The sequence below is a fragment of the Phaethon lepturus genome, unplaced genomic scaffold, assembly GCF_000687285.1.
Source record: "Phaethon lepturus isolate BGI_N335 unplaced genomic scaffold, ASM68728v1 scaffold1451, whole genome shotgun sequence".
NCBI classification, from domain to species: Eukaryota; Metazoa; Chordata; class Aves; order Phaethontiformes; family Phaethontidae; genus Phaethon; species Phaethon lepturus.
Genome location: NW_010516766.1, coordinates 61,066 through 80,036, shown reverse-complemented (window position 1 = coordinate 80,036; position 18,971 = coordinate 61,066). Strand labels below are relative to the sequence as shown.

At 39.8% G+C, this 18,971-nt stretch overlaps 1 protein-coding gene across 1 annotated transcript in view; it reads left to right on the top strand.

Annotated features, from left to right (window-relative positions):
- The window catches only part of LOC104627786 (cyclin-dependent kinase 14), a gene marked incomplete at its 3' end in the record, with an annotated part of 69,149 nt that overhangs the window by 3,022 nt on the left and 47,156 nt on the right, over nucleotides 1-18,971 (top strand). The window contains exon 2 of the mRNA XM_010296160.1: nucleotides 15,707-15,952. Within this exon, the coding sequence (XP_010294462.1) occupies nucleotides 15,707-15,952 (246 nt within the window). The remainder of the gene's footprint in view (nucleotides 1-15,706; nucleotides 15,953-18,971) is intronic.

Below are 18,971 nucleotides of genomic sequence, written 5' to 3'. Positions count from 1 at the left end.
CTTTTGCCTCACGCGGGTTTCGGTGCGCTGGCCGGGCCTGGCCTACGGGGCCAGTAAGCATTTGCTGGGGCGAGGGCTTGTGCGAGTGCTCTGCCTGGGTCAGGCGAGGCTTCGGGCTGTCGTGTGCAGCGACTTCTCTATCAGCCTGAGAGCAGGGATGCCCCTGAAGGCTCGCGGGGGCTGCCACGCAGATCCAGACAGCCTCGGTGGGCTTATTTCCCTTTAAAGTCCCGTCAAGGCAAAAATACGCAGCTGTCAGGCGGTGCTATACACGGTTTGTAAATTGGGCTTGATGATACTAGTGTTAACATTTTCCTCAGTGTTTCAGGTACTGATAAAATTATAATTACAGTCTACAAACCAAGTTGAAATGAAGGAGAGTGTCCTAGCAAATATTAATTGAAACTGAGAGACTGTGTGATACCAGGGCTCCAAAGCCTGTTTCTGGACTAAAGAAAAATGTATCTGGTGTTCTTGATTTGGGAAGAACAGGTTGAATACTATGTTTTCCGAGCTTGAGTCCCCTTAGATAGGTCCATACTGGCTTCCAACATCTTTGATTAGGTTTTTCTTCTGGTACCATGGTGGGTTCATTAATTAAGGAACAGACTCTTAAGGACTTTATTTTTCTTTTAATCCTGCTAATCACAGTGTTAATGTCAGGACAACTCCTCCCAGCAGCAGCTCCATCAGTCATGATGAGCTTCTTCCACATACATGGTGACTTCTGGGTTTTGGTACAGTTTGGTAAATACCTTTCTCTGACTACTTTAAAAACTATATGTGTATCTATCCATCTTAAGAAACTTGATCAATTTTCGTACTCTCATGACTAATTGATACAATAGTTATGTATTATGAGATTTTTCATAACAGAGCCTCTGAGATGTCCCGTTGTGTGGGTCCCTGGGAGGTACTTGTGGAGGTTGCTCACAGAGGGGTGGGAGATGCAGGTGCTGGGGGCGATGGGTGATGGTAGCAGCGTGGGGTGGGGATGCTGTGCCTGCAGATGCCAGTACCAGCCGGAGGTGGGGATGTCGGTGGTGGGGATGCCAGTGGCACGATGGGGTAGAGATTGCAGGGGTGTTGGACTAGATGACCTTTAAAGGTCCCTTCCAACCCAGAGATTTTATGATTCTATGATACTTGTTGCTTTTGAGAGAAGTTTATTGTATATTCTCAGTTTTATCGATTATATGCAGGTTTTTCACGTGTGGCATATTTTTCACTGATGTCTTCCCTTCACTCCCTAATAAAAGCCTATGTATAATTCTGGATTTAACTACTTAGCAAAAAGAAATAGCAATTTAGCCTAGTGATGGATGTTCAATTTAGGGGGTTGATTTTGTATTATAAGATTTTTGAACCAACAGCATAAACAGATCATTTTGCCTCTGTAAAAGAAAATTTTGGGCTTTTTCCTCTGTTACTGGTGAACTGAAGTAGTATTGTGATCTTGCTCCTTTGTATATCGTATTTCTGAATGGATGGACTTTCTCTGAAGTTCCTATATCAATTCTGCACTGGCCCACAGAGGATGCAGAAGCAGCCAGTTTTATCTGTTAATTGTCATACCGTATGACGGTGTGCTAGTCAGAAATGGTGTGACAAGTGTGGGTGGGGATTTTTGTTTTGTTTTGCAAAAAGTTTTAGAATTTATTATTAGAATTTGGGTAAGTTAATGCTACAGTAGAACTTGCTATCTTATCCTGCTGGCTAGGAGTTCTGTTGCAGTTTCTGGTTGAAAAAGGTTTGTGATAAAATTCAGCTTAGGCATTACAGAAATGTCAAATAATCTAAGCTAGTAGCAAACATCGTATCAGCAAGCTTTTGACCCAGTCTGTATCATTCTGTCCTGGAAATTGTATAGGATTCATGTTGTATTTCAGTTTTGCTGTGTAGGATGTTTATAATTTAATGTTAAATTGTATACAACTTACCTGAAGAGGAAAATACCAAATGTTGCTGAGTGAGCAGTGAGGAAATAAAACCACTAGGAAAAAGCATAATGCCTGTTTATATATTGTGAAAGTTCAGCTTCATTTAATTCATTTCTGATGCTTTTCAGTCTACAGCTTAGTACGTTTGAATATGTCCTCTACCAGTTTATTAAATCTTTGTGTAAGTGCAAAGAAAATGTATTTAAACATGTAGAGAATATATGTATATTATGCTTGTCCAGACTTCCCTGTAAATTGGGGGGGTTTTAATGAACAAATGTGTTCCGTTGATAAATATTTGCTATAGAAATGTTATTTAATGTCGTGCAGAAGAGTTGTCAAAGTTCTACAGCTTATGTGATGGGGGTGGTTGATTTTGCTGCTGCCTGGGGAAGCGGTAGAACCACCACCCATGACTTTCAAGTTGGCAAGGAATTCCCTGTATTTGGCAAAGTAGTCCAGATACATCAAATTATATAATTATGAAATGTGATTATACTGCTGGTAGGCAGCCGTGCAGGAAAAGCCATGCAAAATATCTGCAGTCAGTCTCAGTTTTGTGAAATATTTTCATGAGAAACTTAATGTGCTGTAAGGATGGAGGACTTCTCATTTTAACGATAGATGTGATATTTGACCAATTTGATTGTCAGGATTTGTTGTTCGTTGAAAGTGATTCAAGATGAACTCACAGCTTAGGAGGCACAAATTGCCACCAACTGCAGAAGGCTTGGCTGTTCTGTACTGTTATCATTTTTTCTTTAGAATTGATTTGAGCACAGTTGTAAGTCTACTGCAGCACATGTTTTTGCTAGAACACATCAAAGCAGCAGCAGTGATTTTCATTTCTCTGTTGAAATACCTAGGTTTTTGAAAATTGAGCATTATCTCTATGCTGTTCAGAGAATTCTTCCTATAAAATTACAGTCTTCCTTATGATGAGCTCTTCTCACTATTGGTTTGAAACCTCTCCATTTTAAGTTTTATACATTTTTGCAAGAAAAGATGTACTGGAGTGCTCTTTGTATTCTCAATAACTTTAGATGCTACAGTTTTCATTATGTTCCCTGAAAAAATTCTGAATTATGGGACGTGGTATGTTTGCAGGGGTTCTGCAATTTTTTTCCAACATAGCACATTATATACCGAGAAGCAAGTTTCATTATGCTTTCTTATACCTTTTTGCTTTGAAAGTTATTGTGCTACTGCAAGTCTGACAAACCTGCAGTAGCTGCTAGAAAATGCCTTTAAGACTTTTCATTCAAGTTGTATAGAATTCTGTAACCAGGTCATTTATCTGAGGGTGGGGAAAAAAAAAAAAGAAAAAAGGACAAGTTAAAAGAAAGAAGTCAGGTGTATATGAGATTGAAACACAGATGAGGACTCTCTTCACTTAATTGTTTGTGAAGCTGGACTTGTCATCCTTGTCCAAACTCTCAAACTTGCCTGAAAGAAAACAATGGCAGAACAGTTGTGGATGGCTGTTACTAAGATTTCTGGGAGACAGAGTTGGAATATAGGTTATTTAAATCTCTGAAGAGTACTTGCACAAGAGGTTAATGACAAAGTTGAAGCACTTTTTCTGTCTATACGTTCATGCTGTGCTGATTTGACAGAGGATACCTTGTCAAACTGGAAGATAATGTGTAAGGGAGCAGATCTAGAATCAGTCAGAGAGCTTATCTTTCCTTGTGACATTGATCTCCTTTGGAAGCTGCATTTCTCAAGCTGTAGGGTTTTTGACCTCAGGAATGAAGCACCTAAGAACAGGAGAAATTTTTTCTTAATACTAGAATGAAACTTTGACATGCCTTAGCAGAATGAAATAAAGAACTCTCATTACGTAGTTTTTCCTCTAGCTTTTGCTAAAGGTATTAAAAAAGGAACTTTGGATGAGAAGGAAGGAAAGAAAATGAGAAAAAACGCAGAAAAGAGGGAAGGGAATTAAGTAAGTAGATTTTTGTGGGTTTTTTTAATGAAGGGGTTGGTCTGAATGAAGGAAGAAGAGCAAAACTAATTTACCATTCTAGTCTTGAATTATTTCTTGGGAAGCATTTTTTAAGCGTCTGCTGAAGATAATGTGAGATTCTCATTGATGTGTAAAGGACGGTAGAGCATGCTGCTTTAGTGCAACGAAAGTTGTTGTACCTGACAGAAAATGGTTCTGAAACCTTTCCACCTGCAAATGCATATATTTTGCCAAGATGACTGTGTAACCTGTCCCCTTCCTCTTGTATTTTTGTAAGAAATGTGCTCTTCATCATATATGTGAAGATTGGTTTTGAGTTCTTAAACTATCTTTGTCTGACTTTCCAGTCTGAAACAAACTATCTATCTGGTTCATTGTAATTATAAATTAAGTTTTTATCTCATCATAGAATCATAGAATAGTTTGGGTTGGAAGGGACCTTCAAAGGTCATCTATCCCAACCCCCTTGCAATGACCAGGGACATTTTCAATTAGATCAACTTGCTCAGAGCCATGTCCAACCTGGCCTGGAATGTTTCCAGGGATGGGGCATCTCTCTGGGCAACCTGAGCCAGGGTTTCACCACCCTTATTGTGAAAAATGTCTTCCTTAGATCTAGTCTAAATCTACCCTCTTTTAGTTTAAAACCATTACCCCTTGTCCTATCGCAACAGGCCCTGCTAGAAAGTCTGTCCTCATCTTTCTTGTAGTCCCCCTTTAAGTATTGGAAGGCTGCAATAAGGTGTCCCTGGAGCCTTCTCTTCTCTTCTCCAGGCTGAACAACCCCAACTCTCTCAGCCTGTCCTCACAGGAGAGGTGTTCCATCCCTCTGATCATTTTTGTGGCCTCCTCTGGACCCACCCCAACAAGTCCCTGTCTTTCCCATGCTGAGGGCTCCACAGCTGGACGCAGGACCGGGTGGGGTCTCCCCAGAGCAGAGTAGAGGGGCAGAATCACCTTCCTCGACCTGCTGGCCACGCTGCTTTGCATACTGCAGCCCACGATGTGGTTGGCCTTCAGGACTACGAGTGCGCATTGCTGGCTCATGTCCAGGTTTTCATCCACCAGTCCCCCCAAGTCCTTCTCGGCAGGGCTGCTCTCGGTCCCTTCATCCCCCAGCCTGTACTGATACTGGGGGTTGCCCTGACCCAAGTGCAGGACCCTGTACTTGGCCTTGTTGAACCTCATGAGGTTCACATGGGCCCATTCCTCGAGCTTGTCCAGGTCCCTCTGGATGACATCCCATCCTTCAGGTGTGTCAGCTGCCCCACTCAGCTTGGTGTCACCTGCAAACTTGCTAAGGTTGTGCTCGATTCCGCTATGTCATTGATGAAGATATTAAACAGTACTGATCCCAATACAGGCCCCTGAGGGACAATATCATCATATCTCGTTGCTTTCATCTGACTTCAGGCTCATCAGATAAAAGAATTTAGTTGACTTCTTAGTTGAGTAGTTGGGCTTAAGCCTTACAGTATCAGTTGCATGACCAGATCTGACCAATAGCAATATTTTTGTGGCAGTCTCTGCTTGTAGGAGAGCCATTCTTGCATTCATTTTGCATCAGAAGTACTTGATGATACCTGTGAAAGAATCAAAAGACTTGTTGAGAGTAGGCAAAGGAGCCTAAAGGAACTAGGTAGAACCTATTTTCAAGGCATGGAGTTGTTTACCATTCATTTTCTTAAAAACCTTACTGACAGCCTCAGAATTTAGCAAGAATAGGCATTTTGCTGTCAAGTCTCTCAAGATTTCTCACACTTGAACATGGCAGTGGGAAAACTTACTGCATTTGTGGATACGCCTTTGATAACTTCATGATCGGGGTGAGCGTTGGAGGATAGAATAAAATTACAAACCTGTAAATGCAGAAAGACGATATAATGTTCATGCAAAGCTGCTAATAGTGCACTTACGGAAAGAAAACTGTATGAACTTGCACTGGCACATGTAGCCATCTGTTGGAGCAGGAGGCTGGTATGGGAAAGGGATTGAAAATATTTTTTTAATCTTTATTTTTAAATGCTGTTCATATGGTTACAGGGGAGGATAGGCAACAGATACAAATGGGTAACTAAGTAAAAGAGTGTAGAAACCACCTGTCACAATTTCATGGGAGAGTGTTTATGTTCAGGCACTTTCTCCACCGCTCTGCTGGTTACCAAGGAGTCGCTGGCTTGTGCCCCGTGTTGGAAGCTGCCTCTCCCATGCCAACACCTCTGCTGATCTGCTCCTCTGTCCCCCTGTTTGGCTTAGTGAAGGAATGACCCTCCTGCTTTTGGATGCAGCAAGTCTTGAACCAGGTTAATGGAAGCAGCAGCCCGGTTTGAATTGCAGGAGTAGCTTGAATGCCGTATCGCATGCCACTTGCTTTGAGGCAAACCTGAGCAACATGCAAGTAAAAGGAAGAATTTATTTGCCAGGCTTTATTAGTAACACAGTTACTGTATTTTGGGGCATAAGTACAGAAATAGAGAAAAATGCCCCTTTAGATCAGTTGAGATCTGTTGAGTTTCTGTCTCTTTTCATGTATGTTACAGGCTGTCAGGACTCCTGCATGACCTTTAGCTGAGACCCTGTCACCCTTAGGTGACTGCTCTTGATGACAGTCGTCACAGGACAGGGTTTTGCTTTGAGGAGGTACGTAGGATTTTATAGACCTAAAATCTAATCCGTGTTCTCTTCAAAATCAGAAAGATTTTTTTTTCCTGCGAGGAGAGGAACATCAACTTTAATGAACTGAAAACTCACGTTTCTGAAGTTAGACTGTGCTATGAACAGAAAAAGTACTAATTTTAGAAATGCTCAGCTCCACCTTGCCATATCTGAGGGACGTACAATCATGTGCAGTAATTTCTGACTTCAGGATTGTGCTTGATTCAGTAGTTTTGCTAATATTTAGATATTAATTTAGCAGAATAAATATGTGCTATATTGCAGGTCTGGTGGAGGGGGTGGTGGTGAGAGGAAAGAGTTGTGTAAGCACTGCCTATAATAACTTAGAGTATAAAACTTTATTTTTCTTTGATTCAGGTGTTTTAACTTCTTCTCAGATTTGTATGATCTTGGGATTCCTACTCTAGGTCTGACCAGTTGGCCTTTCTGTGAGAGTGACTTGTTTCTCCCTTGGCAGTTCAGCACAGACATTTAATCTGCTCATTGAGTTCAGTGTTTCAGACAAACACAGAGAATTAATGTCAGAGCTTCCAGTTCAAAAATTCTTCCATCTGGCACTTCGGTGACCTTTTTATATTTGCCTTCTTCCATATGACAGAGACAGTTGGTTTAACATCAGCTTTGACTTCAGAAATAAAACGGCCATTTTTGGAGCGTGCCTTTGAGATGGGCTGTGGGAGATGTATGAGTGAGTTTGTGCTAGGTACAGCAAGGAGCACACCATACCTGCAGATACCATTTTCAGTCTCCTGCTCTGTTTTCAGTTGAATTTGCTGGTTTGTAGCTAGCACTGCCAGCAATCCCTGCATCCAAATAAAGCCAAACAAATAATACCCAAGAATATGAATTACAGTTCTGGGACACAGTTGAGCCTGTTACCCCTGGAGGTTACCAGAGAGAAACGATAGGCCATCAGGGCAGGAAAAGAAATGCCTGTTTTATAATCATTATTTCCTCACATCTTCCTTCCTTCCTTGTGTGGCTGTTACTCTATTTCTTGTCCTTTGTTATTTTCCTCCCCTTTGTTTTTCAGTCGTACTCAGGTTCTCTCACTGCTCTTTTTAGCTGTGCCCATCAAATGTTCAAAGCAAAGACCTGGTGCCAGTGATTACAGGGAAAGGTGAGTGTTGAAGGACCTTCTTCAAATTTGCGCCTGATTGCACTGGTAGTTCAGTATGAACTCGCTGGTGATGTCGTGCAGCGTTCCGTGTTCTACTTCCCCTTTCACAATTGTAGTCGCTCCCTTCTCTCATCACTTGTTCTTCCTTGATCTTTTACCGCATTGCAGCTTTCTCACCAACTGAACTCTCTTCTTGACCTCTTGTTGTTTCTGCTTGTGGGTGCAGCAGTCTTTTGCTGACCCTCTCTTCTCAGGGGAGATGAGGAGAGTGCTGCCAGCTGGGCCGAGAAGCAGCGGATGAGACCTGTGGTTATAACAAGAAAAAGCCACCCTACTGCTTTGTTCTCTGAAGAGAATGTTCTCCAGATAGCTGCATTTTTATTTTGAACAAAGCTGCTCATAATACTCCAGAACATTCCAAAATTGTGTTTTATAAGTAGCAAATGTCAAATTCCAGTGCTGCCAGGATCCGCAGATGACTTGTGTAGTTCTCAATTGCCATGGTACCAAGGCATGGTAGAAAATAACATGCTTATAAAAGATAATGAAAACTCATATCCAGATAGGATTTTTTTCAGTGAAAATTAATGCTGGCCTTATGCTCTCAGGAATTCAGCTGTTAGGTTAGTAGTCACTTGGCTATTTATGATTTTTTCTTTATACATCTGTCAGCTGAATGCAAGTGCTAAATCGTATTCTCTGTAATAATGAGATTGTTGTGCTACTGTCCAGAGGGCTTTGGCTCTACAAATGATAATCTGTGTCTTCATAACATTTCACTTAAAAAAGCCCAAGTGCTTTACAAAATTAATTAGTGCTCCCAGTTTCTGCTTGTGATAGGGGCAGGATTGTTATTACGAACAGAGGAATGGAGTTGTGGAGAGGTTAAGTGACTTCCTTGTCTCAAGTCACTTGGTAATTTATTTATCTTTGCTCGGTGGGTGGTAGATCTTAGGTTTCCCTGTATTGGGTCCTTTCATACTACTTCTCTTGGAATGGTACAAATAGGGGGAATTAAAATGTTTTCTTCTGATTGTTCAGTAGGAATTTTGGATGTTCACTCTGGTATTTACCCAACTGACCACTTTTTCTCAGAGTGTACACAGTGGCAATGACCAATAGAGAATAATAGATGGATGGCAATTTTTTAGTATTTTATTTAAGTCCATAGGTACTGGATGACCAAAGTAAACATTTGTAGGGTGTCAAGTGTAGGAATTAAAAAAACAGATATAATGCATCTTCCTAAAAGACACGATGAGCTTCAGAGTAATATGTCTTTACACTATACAGACATTTTTAGTTTTTTTTCTTCTGTGTGGTAGGATGTCTGGTCTGTCATACCAAAGTTGATTGTTCTTTGTTATTGAGGATATCTTTATTCATATGAATAAATTCCACTGATATGGGACAACCTATCTTTTACTATGTACCCTAGCAGGTGATTAATTCAGGGACCATTCATGACTGGTTTTAAAATTCATGAACCGTAAGGACTACGTATTACTTACATGTTTTAACTGATCGCTCTCATTCTTTAAATGCTACATTACTTAAAACAGTAATAATCCAGCAACCCTTAATTCTAAGAATCCAGTTTTTTTGGGACCTCTTAATTTTGCTGACAGCGATGAAGTGAAAAAAATCTTGCATTGAAACTGTATCACAGTAACTGAATCGGCTAAACCACTTTTTTTTTTTACATTAATCCTAAATGCAGATTAAGGAGTATTGCTTGAAATTATATTAGTTGATTCAAAGAGACATCTTTATTTAGAAGTGATTCCATGAATAGTTATACTGGTTTTTATTTATTTAATGGGGCTTATTATGGACTTTATGCATGGAGCAAAAATACACTTCTTGTGATTTAAGTCTCTTAACTTCAGCAGTAGTCTTTATGTGAAAAATGTGGCTACTTGCAGTCGTTATGTCTTGAGAGATGATAAATACTGTGATGTTAGGGCGGGGGCTGTAGGAAACTGTACCCCACTGGTCCATAGTGATGTAATGATCAGTAAGCTTGTTTATCCTAGAGGAGCCTTGGGATCTTCTCAAACTGATTGTGAGACTGAGTAGGATGAGAGGGGAAAAAAAACTGTCCGAGCCATTTTGTTGTCTGTTGTGCATTGTCTTCTGATTCTGATCAGCAACTAAGAAAGTTGCAAAGTATAAACTATGTTATGCTTTTTTGTGGTTCTAAGATTAGGAATTCTGAAGTGCCCTTTCTTTAATGTTCTGGGTGTGTGTGGGAATGGCTCTTTTTACTTTAAATAAATGAAAACACACAGAGAGACACTAAAATAACTTTCAATACCAAACTGCAGTAACTTTTTGGGGGCTGCTTGTTATTTTGCTTTATGTTGCCAGAATCTGTGATAGCTCAAGTAATACTGGAATTGACATGAATATTCTGATTTTCTACATAATCTTCCCCTTGCTACTTCTTCCAAAAGTACAGAAGAACTTGTCGGGCAACTACAAAGTGGCTCTTTATGCTGTAGGCTTTAAGTGGCAAAATGATGTCTGTCTCATTGTCTCTCTTTTTCTCTTACCTTTTTAGTTGAGATTGAGTAAATAATTGTGGACAAATTTAGAAAGTGTGTTTATTTCAGTCACTAGGGTGTGGAGAATGTGTGAGATACTGGTGGTTGTTCTGGTGAACTACTTAGATGTATTGGTGTACTGTTTGGCAGCAGAGTGTGAAACAACTTGTGGAAATAAAATTCTGTATTTAACATTAATGATCCTTATGTGAAAAATGTAACAGGCAGGATGCTCACAGAGAGGTGCTTCTGTTGGGCCACGCCTGGGCTGACAGGCATCTTTTCTCCAAGGCTGGGGTCAGGGACTCTGAACTCCTAATACTGTTACCTCACTGGGTAGGAACAGTCATTGCTATTTTCAGATTAAATCCTTTCCCACAAAGACCCTGGGCAGTTTCCAAGTGCTGCTTTGGAAGTGCTTTTCCAAAAAGTAACTTCAAACACAAAAAATGAGTTTCCGAAGGACCATTTTGTTCTCTGTGGAGAAGAGCAAGACTCCTTTCAAAGGGAGATTGGGTGTTGGAGTCTGGCTTAGGTTTTCCAGGACTTTCATCTTGGAACCAAAGCAGAGACTTGGGGGATGAATGTCCTGCATGTAAAGTTCTCTGGTGTGAATGTCATACCTACCATTGCCATTGTTTTGTTTTACCTTTTTCCATGTAGGAAATTATATATATATTTTATCATCTGCCCCTTGTCCCTGCCCCTCTGCCACCGTTTTTGCCAACATCTATTTTTTAGCATCCTTCTCCGAGTTACCACTGTTGGGATTCCTGCCAGGTGGGAGCTTAGGGGGCAGAAAGCGGCTGTACCCTCTCTTACGTTTCATGTCTGGGGCCACCTACCATGCCCAAAGGCAGAGGTGGTGAATCAGCCAGTGACTTCCTTGAGCCTTTACTATCTAATTTAAGGTTTGGAAGGAACGGTAATGTCTGCTCAAACAATCCTTATGTGACACAGTTTTTCGGCATGTTGCCTGTACCACTTGTAATAGTCTATAGTTGTTAAATATATTAAGTTGATTGGTCTATTTTTAAATCCTGTTCCCTATAAAGAAGAGAGAAAGCATAAACAAAGATCCCATTCCTGTGCTCCCCATAGTTATGAGGCAGAAATACCTCTTCTCAAAGTGATAACTATGCTTTCTTTGCACCACTTTTAAAAGCCAGATAGTTTCTGAAATGGGTTATACTTCTGAAAGTTATGCTTTGAATGTAGTTTGTGGTGGGAGAAGTACCTTTGGAAAGAGTCACGTAAAGTGTTGACATACCTGCATGTTTATTTGTATGATGACTTTTGTGAAAGAGACAGTAATTAAAACTGCTTAATGGCTTATGCTGTTTGCTAGACAGAAGTTTCTTTAAGTGGATATCACATTCATACCGAAAAGTTCTTGCCTCCTCTTTCTCTTGATTGCATTTTATAAAGCATAAGTGTCATCTTACGTATGACAAACCAAGATATCACCTGTATTGTCTCTACATATATTTGAGGTAAGTAATTGTAATCGTTAAGGTGGCATTGATAACACCTTCATTGATAGCACCAGTTTTAGACTGTGGTGGCATTGACAGCATCTCAGTGAGTGTCTGGGCTCCCCTGTTTTAAGTACAGCATTACATAGATTTATAGAGCAAAGGCAAGAAGGGGTGATGAATCATATAGATTGACTTCCTGTATGTCATGAGCTCTTACGCTTGTTTAACTTTGTTTTTTAGTCTAGTAGCTAGAATATGAAACATATAAAAATAAACTAGCTAAAGCAGATATTCAACAAAATCATCCAGTTTTGAGGCTGCACTGGCAAGAGATAGTTTCCACTGCTTGCTGGATTGTCATCTTCATTGGAGTGCACAAGGGTTGTTCTGCATGCAGGGTTAGTAAAAGAACAGCCCCCACTCTGAAGAACCTATGGCTTATGTAGGTAAAAGACATGAAATGGGGTAAAAAGAAAGGTCCTGTCTTACAGATGGCAAAATGGACTCAGAGGGAAATTCTGACTAGCCCAAAAGGTCACACGGGACCATCTAAAAGAGGCTGAAAATGAACTTGTGTCCTTTGTGACAAATACTGTGCTTTAACTGGAGAATGGTCCTTACTCTCTTGCACAAAAGGCAAGCTGGAAATAAGAGGGTGGGTTAGGCTTCTCCTGACTACCAGGAAGGAACTACTGGATGGTAGACAGTGGTTTACAGGTCTAAGAGCTTCTGATGCTAACTATTTATATTTGTCATTTGAGAGGCTGAAATTTATAAGAATCACATTTGTTATGCAGTACAAGGGAGAAATGATGCTTAAAAGGCTGAATTAGTGCAATAGAAAAATTCAAACCTGTACTGTTCCTAAAAGCATTCTGGTCATGGTGGTGAAATCTGAGGTAATTTGTATGTGCAGGAATATCTCCAAAATCTGTTACGCATCAGTCTTGCTCAGTACACTGTTGCTTTTTTGCATGATAGGACACTATAGAATAAGTTCTACTGGAGCACAGGAGCAGCAGGTCAGCGCACCTGCTGCCCAGGGGCAAAAGCAAGGCTGTTGTGGTAGCTTAGCTCTTGCTTATGGAGGGAAACCTGAAATTACCAACGAGTTTACTGCAACCTTAACCTGTGTAATTTTTAAGTTATAGCCAGGACTCAGTACTGATGTTTTAGACCTGCTTCTTTCAGATTTCACAGAGCAGAGTTTCAGTGCAAAGCTGGACTTGGCCTATCAATGACAGAATGTAAAACAACCACTTAAATATTGTTTCTCTTCAGCATTTTATAAGCAGGGTAGATGGATTGGAAATGTGTACCCTTCAACAACAGCATCAGCTCAGCTCTATTGGCTTCACAGTGCACTGTGGTCAGCGGTCATTTGGAGAGAATGTTTTATTTCTGCTTGGGAACTATTGATATAGGTGAGAGACATGATGAATGAAGCACCTGGCCAGCACTGGAGGGAGAAGTGCTGCAGTTGCAGAGCAGGCAGAGGAGCACGGGGAGCAGCCCCCGCTTTTGCACGTCTCTGTGGTCTTCAGTCTTGGTGGAACACTGGTGACGCTGGTGTTCAGTCTGTGCATCCACTGAGGTGTTTGACTTCTGAGTGGGGGGCTGGTTGGTGTGCTTCTTGGTTTTAGTCACTTGCAAGTTTGAAGTTGGCTATTAGATGACTGTGGGAATTTTTATCCTACTCCAGACTTGGTCAAGTGACCTGAAGATGAAAGTATCTCAATATCTAATTCCAAACTATTACTGTTTCCAGTCGAGATGATCAATAGTAACAGATGTTTTGCCTTTTTTTTTTTTTTTTTTTAACACAGTGCTTTCTTAGCCCACTTTAGAGCTAGACATAGAGATTTTCCAGTGGAAAAAAAAGCTAGAAACAGCATGTCAGTATTATCTATATTATATTTATAGCTGTGGATTACAAACATTTTAACCATGTACAGGTGGCCTTTGGTAACTTGAAAGGAAGACGAGTACAGCTTTTTAATCCTTCCTCCCTGTCTCCTGCCTCTGTTTTCTAGATCATAGGATTTCATAGGCTGAGAAATACTTACTGATTTATTTGCATCCATGACGATTAAGCAAAATGAAAGCATTGCTATTATAATAGTAATTTCAGTTTGCATTATGTTAAAACATCTTTGTTGGTAGCAAGCATTGCAAGAACACAGATCTGGAGAGGATAGTGGGAAGTATGTGGGTGCATGTCTATGCATATAAGTTGTTTTAGGGAAAAGAAGCCAATTAATTTTACAAGAAGGCTAATTAAAAATTCTTTGTGCAGAGGCTCTTTATCTTTTCTCGCTGAAGTAATGTATCTTTTCTCTCTGAAGTAATAGACCAAAATTACATAATTGCCTTAATTTTGGCCTTAGAGGGAATTATCATTTAGAATGAAGGGGGGCTGTTCCTTTCCTCAGTTAAAACTTGGTTAAGTTTTATTCTTGGGAAAACACTTCAGTGAGAAGAAATATGAACCTTCATAAAGCCTGGTTTGTAATGCTAGTAATGTCCTTCATTAGAGTTGACCTGGTGTTTGATCGTTTGGCCAGATGGCACTGTGCAGGAAGTGTACTTTAAATTTTTAATGTACAAAAGGAATCTTTGATCTACTGTTACAGTGGGTCATCAAAACCACAAGACATCAAAAACACAAGGTATAGCCAGCCACCCAGTATTTCTGTAAACAATTGAAATAAGTTGGACTTCAAGGCACAGAATTCCTCAGGGGAAATGGCCAAGAATAATATATTGGAGAAGTTTGTATTGGAGATACTCTGGGTTATGGTGGAAGAGTCCTGACTAAATGGTAATGGTAAATATTTCTTTTTATTCTTTTCATGTTTATGACAGCAGGTTTTAAATAATGCTCAGATTGTAGGTGCTTGAATGGAGTATTATGCTTCTTTAATTGTATATATGTGAACAGTACGGTTGACAGCAAATTAACATTGTCTGTCCTTAAATACTTGCCAATATGCTGGAAAAAGTACATTGTAGATTCTTTTGATTTGCCTTATGATTTAAGGAGCCTCTTGGGCCTGCTTGCATCACACTTCATAACTTTTTCCTGTAGCCTGAGAGTTAAAATAATTTCTTTTCTTCCCAAGTAAAAGTTGTCTTTCATGGGTGACAGCAGAAGCTGAGACCTCAGATATAACCCCCCACCCTGTGATTTAAAAAAAAGTCTTATGCGTTGGAATGTATTAAAATTGAAAACATAAACGTACATGACTGGAGTTTCTAAACTCACTGTTCTGCTCATTTAGTTCGTTTGAACTAGCAGTAGGTATTTTGGTAGCTCAAGCAGCAAGTTCCAGTCTTCAGGGCTTGGCGGAGTCATACTTCACGGTAACAAAGAATTGAACTTCTGCGCTTTAGTGTGCCATTAAGCTGCAGTCTCACGTTTCAGTGAGAAATTGATTTACTGATTTGATTTTCTGAGACATATGGTGATAATAATAATAACACTGTATAAGCATTATTTAAAAATACAATAATAGACTGGTATTGGATCTTTGGCAGGCCAGCACCGAAGTGCACACACAAACTACCATCATTTATTTAAGTTTAGTCTCATCCAATTTTAAACAAATGGAAATCAATACTGCTTGCAGAGATCAGTGGCTAGATAGGAGAAAGAAGTGAAGTGGCATTGTTGCTAAGAACATGTTACACAAGAAAACGCAAATACATGAATTTTACCTACATTCCTCTTTTGTCTTTCTTTTCAGAATCTTTCAGTACCATGTACAAAGATAGGCTTTTTATTGTTATGACTGTGGTGTGTGTCCCCTGTGTAAAATGCATCCCTCTGTAAAACGCATGTGTTGTTTGCAATTTTAATGTAGAAATAGAAAATAAATGCTTATGAAATCCACTGCCTTTTTTGACGCTGGCTGATGCATGGATTAACACGGACTTTAAGCCTGTCATAGTCAATGAATGCTGTTTTTTCCTTTCAGATATGTGTCACAAAGATGTCTACACGGAACTGCCAGGGAATGGATTCAGTGATCAAACCTCTGGATACAATTCCTGAGGATAAGAAAGTCCGGGTTCAGAGGACGCAGAGTAGTTTTGATCCATTTGAGAAACCAACTAATCAAGTGAAGAGGGTTCATTCGGAGAACAACGCTTGCATTAACTTCAAAACTTCAACTGCAGGGAAGGAATCACCTAAAGTCCGGCGGCATTCCAGCCCCAGCTCTGTAAGTGCACAGTCCTGACACCTGTGTGCAGACCAAGTGGTGGAATTAATAAGACCAGATAAATATTTTCTTGCTTAAGAAGGAATCGATTACTTGGAAACAGAACAAAAAGGTCATGGCTGCTATTAAAGATGTTTCTCATACATATATTTGTAGTGTTATATATAAAATCGAATAAGAAAATAGAACATGAAAAAGAATATATTATGAAATTCCTCTCAGATATTAGCTAGGGTGTCTTAAGGGATTTCTAAGCATTTTCCTCTCTTGATCCTGGTATGGTATTACAGCTGCTGTAACATTTATGTTGCACATTTTGCAGATGGTTGCTTATTTATGAAGAGGAATTCTTTCCCATTAAGTATAAGAAACCACATGAATTGCCTTTTTGATTTCTAGATTTAGGTTTTAGAGAAACAGATCAGATTTGACAGATTTTGTTTACATTTTAAAATTCTATTTTTAAAATGAAGTAGTAAAAATAACATTTATTTCCATGTCAGAAACTCTGTGTGTGTGTGAGAGAGAGAGGAGAGAGAGAAACAACTGAGAAGAATTTGGCAACACATTGTCATTGTTGTTTTATTCTCAAGTGTTTTGAAAGAAACTAGATAAATAAAATGTCACATCTTTCATGAATAATGCCCAGAACAGATTTCCCCCAAAAGACCTTCAAAATTATTGAAAAACTATTTCTGTTATGCTTTGGCAAGAAAAATCCATAATAATATGACCTTTGAGTTGAAGGCTACAGATCTAAGCAGAATGGAACACTTCAAATCTTAGTTGACGTGAAATAATTTAAAAGGTTGATTGCCTTTTCTTTTTCTTTTCTTTCTTTTCTCTATCTTCTGGACATCTTCTGTCCTCCCTACAGAAGTTTGACTGAATCCCGTCGGACTTCTAAGAAGAAATGATAGAGATTCATTTTCTGCAGATGAACTTTGTTTAACCCATGTGAATTTAACAGATAAGATGTCATGCCTCCAGGGGACTGTGCTTTTTAGAAAAGGTTACATTTTAAAATGTAACCATCTATAGCAAAACCAAATTTGCTTTTTCATCATAGCCTGGCATTAGGTAGCTGCTGCCAAAGATGTCTCGGGCGTGTTCCAGATGAGTCTGTAACAAGGAGTTCTTACCAAACTTACCAAACTTTTACAGTCATTAAGGATGGATGGAGCGGTTTGCACTGTGTTTATTTGTGCATGATGCCTGATTATCGTTTGGCACCACATCTGTAAATTCAAATGACTTCTTTTGAAAGTCTTCCCTTAAGTTTTTGCATTATTAACTCGCTCTCCATCTCTGCTGTTCTTATCTTGTTCCTCCTAGAAACTATTCCTAATTTCTGTTAAAGCTTTATGTACTTCTTTTCTATTAAAACTGAAGGTTTTTATTTGCTTTGCTTTCTGAATTTTGAAGCAGACTTTTTTTGAAACCATGTTATTGGCATCTTGTTCTTTTCCAGAAGCCTGGTATTCTACTACATCCATGCAGTCTCCTATGAGCCCAGGATTTTCTCCTGTAAATGATGTGAATGCTTCCTCTGCCAGTGTGCTGCTGGTTAGAGCCTTAGCTATACATACATTTTGCTAATGTTCTTCTATGCTGACTCACACAGACTTGCTGGGGACATCTCATGAGTTAAAGTAGCTACATAGGGATTTCCTGAAATACAATTCTGATTCCTTAACTTCCCATAATTCTCTCTGATTTTTGTAGCTCTGTTCAGTGAACTCACTTCTTCCTTCTGCTTGGAGGCATTGTTAGTCATTTTTTGACTCTTCCTTGTAAAGAGTGCTCTGAAGAGCACCTGGCAAGGAATAACTTGTGGAATAATGTCACCGTTCATGTCAATGGAGAAGGAAGAGCAGAACTTCACAGCAAAAGGTCGTGTTAGCCCTCTGATGATCGCAGGTCACAGCTGGGCCTGCCCGGCAGACCTAAATTCAGATGCCCAAGGCAGAGATACAATCAAACCATTCCCTTCCCCCAGAGCCGTTATATGTTGCCTCAGGCAGGAGGTGTTCTGATGCACATTTCATTGAGCATATGTCTGTGTGGTTAGTTGCAGGAATTTGTCATTCTCTGGTTTTGGATTACACTTCAATTGATGAAGGGTTTTGAGTTTCTTTTTCTTCTAGTCCTAATGTTGTGTAGCAGATGCCCTTGCTGCTTCCTCTTCTGATCATTACTTCTTTTTCTTCCATGTCAGAGGACTGCTACGTATTCTCCCATATTGGGCTATAACTTGATTCTCTGGAAGTTCTTCTGCTGTATACATTATACCAGTCTGAACGGACATTTCAGTTTTTGTAAATGTTCTTGAGCATGCTGTGCACTCTGGGTTGTACTGGCTACAGCTATGTGGTTGTGTTTCAGTTTTGGCTCTGCTTTCTATAAGCTGCTTCTTTTAAAAGATACTCTGTTAGATCGATGCTACCTTCAGTTTGCACTTTCTACACTTGATTACTAGAAGAACTGAATTAAAAATAGTCTACTGTTTAGTCTCTTCCCTTTCATCATTTAAAGTCCTCTGTAGCCATCAGGTGAGGAAGTGATGTCTTTCAAAAGGTACATGGCTGAGGCTTGCAGTCTTCATATCACTGCTTCTACTCAGGTGAACGTCCTTTCTTTGTCTCACAAACAACTTTTTTCAAGATGCGACCTAAAAGACCTTGTTTATAATGTCCTGGGGTGTTAGCTTCTGTTTTGATTCGTTTCAGAAGCTTTATCAGCTCTCTGGCAGGTATCGGCTTCAGTGTTTGGTGAAGATCACCATATAATACTCCGCAGGTGGCATGTTACCCATTTTGTGTTTTCTGTACCTTTGAAATGCTCTGCACTTTGTGATGAGAAAGATGTAACACGCACAGGTTTGTGGAAGCTGGAACTCCATGTCCCTGCCCACAGATTGTCACTTGGAAATAAATCATTTGCGCTTGAACGTGAAGTCATTTTCTGCAGTTAATGTCACACCTTACTGCAACCCAGTAGAAATCCTGTGTTGTTAATT